General features: G+C 42.1%; 1 protein-coding gene across 3 annotated transcripts in view; it reads right to left on the reverse strand.

Moving 5' to 3' along the window:
- LOC106807957 (arf-GAP domain and FG repeat-containing protein 1-like) overlaps positions 1-1,711 on the reverse strand; it is a 9,247-nt gene extending 7,536 nt beyond the window's left edge. For all 3 annotated transcript variants that reach the window (XM_014810484.1, XM_014810483.1, XM_014810482.1), the window contains exons 1-3: positions 1,623-1,711; positions 982-1,212; positions 313-462 (exon numbers count right to left, since the gene is read on the reverse strand). In XM_014810484.1, the coding sequence (XP_014665970.1) occupies positions 313-462; positions 982-1,212; positions 1,623-1,671 (430 nt within the window). In that variant the 5' untranslated portion in view covers positions 1,672-1,711. The remainder of the gene's footprint in view (positions 1-312; positions 463-981; positions 1,213-1,622) is intronic.
- Positions 1,712-2,064: the final 353 nt, after the last annotated feature.

Consider the following 2,064-nt stretch of genomic DNA (forward strand, 5'->3'; position numbering starts at 1 on the left):
ATATTAGATTAGATATATTATATTAGATTTAGCTATTTAATTTAGATAGTACGCCTATCACCATATTTGAATCTCCCGTGGACAAGAAAGAATGATTTAATATAACTCCGAGAGAACATTCGAATCGCTAAAATTAGATATACCATCAATGATAGCATGAGTATATTACTCACATTCAGCCAGGATTTCAGCTTCAGTAACAACATCAGCATAACGTTGGCGAGCTTAGTTATTATATTCAGGCGTCACTGTGATTATACAGTTGCGGAAGGCAAGGTAAATATCCGCGCATTGTAAGGCAGCATAAATTACCCGGCAGAGCAGCCGTAGAATTCCACTGGGTTGCTGTATTTCCCGGTACGGCAGTGTTGTTCCACGTGGCATTGGCGCCGCCCGCCCCACTGTTCCATGCATTCGTCGCAGCGGGTGCATTGTTAGGCTGCCAGCCGTGCGCAGTTGCACCTAGAACGTTAAACAACAGCACGTGGCTTTACTTACAATCATTTTTCTTTATTCTCGGAAAAAAGCCTTGGTTTTATTAGTTCATTTGTGATCTCAGTATATCAGCATTCACATGTGGAGGATAAAAAGCTGTCAGATTGTGATCATCTATTCAAATAAAAGCAGTCACACAAAACTTTGCTTACGAGTTGAAATTTTCGTTCATTCTAGGCTAAATGTTAAGCAAGAGGAGAAAAGGGTGCAAACTCCGGTTTCATCATTGTCTGCCTAGCAATCCAGTCTGCACCACAGTCCCTCGCCTCTGCAAACCCATGCAACCTTTTGGACATATTTCCCTCTTACAGAGTCAACAAAATGCAAAAGGTGGAGCGCATTTCCAAAAACACCGTAATCAGCTAAAACAACATGACCTTTACACGTAAATGTTTATGCGAAGGTTTACGACATTTTGGACTCGCGGTTGTCACAAGTATTTATGTTTCCGACGACACGCGCCCGGGTTGTTAACAGGTGGCAGACCTGTAGCGGGAGCGGGCGGACTTGTTCCGCTCCAGCTGTCCCCGGATGCAGTACTGCTCCCACCAAACACGTCGTCTAGCTCAGCCAGTGCTGCGTACTTGTCGCCCATAGCTGGCTGAGCAGCCTGTTGTTGTTGTTGAGGCGCTGCACTGCTCCCGCCAGATGGCGGTGCAAACATATCAAATGACTGGCTGGTTTGTACAGGCACTGGTGCATTCTGCTGTGCTGAAACTTGACGAGAAACACGCGTTCAGATGTAATAAACCAAATGTAATTATTCTATTTAGGAAACATTATAATCTTGTTTACATGCTGTCCATCCTATTTTAACAATTTTGACAATGGCAAAAATATCAGCTGCAAGTTTTGCAACAGAAATGAATGAGCTTAAATATTCTACAGAAATTGGTGAATATACTGAAGACTTTATATATCAAATGGATATTTATGGATGAGTCAGTGAGAGGAATAAGGCAAAGACTGAGAAGTTTGTGCATACAATGAGGATTCATGAACTTTTGGCAAACGGAGAATTCTGTTAAACAAAACAGAGAAGAGTAGTGCTCAAGGAACGATACAAGATATGTCAAGAATGTAAAAAAGTCAATGTACAAGTTAACTGTATATATCCAGAGACTCACCTGTGCTGTTGAACGTGTTGAAATTTCCAAAATCTGCAAAGTTTGCCATAGACGATGACTGTGAAGCTGAAAATACGCAAGCGCAAATTCTACACTGCCTGTTACATCAGCCGATTTCACGTAAACAAATTCCAAATGGAGGGCTTCATGCATCCTGTATTGCAATAAAATTAACATCACAACATCTTAGGAAACTGGTCAAGAAATGGCTTGAGATTTCTTCAAGCTAAACATTGACTTCTCTATCGGATGATGTATCTGATATAGGAGTAACAAGTGCCGCAGAGTGACAGCGCTCAACTGACGTGTACTGTAGCTGGGTATTCTTCTGATAAACTCACTGGCGACCGAATCAAGTGCGCCCTCCCGCCACCGCGTTGATAGGCTTTGCTATATCGGTAGTACAGTAATAAAGATATAGCTGTGTAACTTTAATGGCTTC

This window comes from Priapulus caudatus, unplaced genomic scaffold (assembly GCF_000485595.1).
Source record: "Priapulus caudatus unplaced genomic scaffold, Priapulus_caudatus-5.0.1 Scaffold244, whole genome shotgun sequence".
NCBI classification, from domain to species: Eukaryota; Metazoa; Priapulida; class Priapulimorpha; order Priapulimorphida; family Priapulidae; genus Priapulus; species Priapulus caudatus.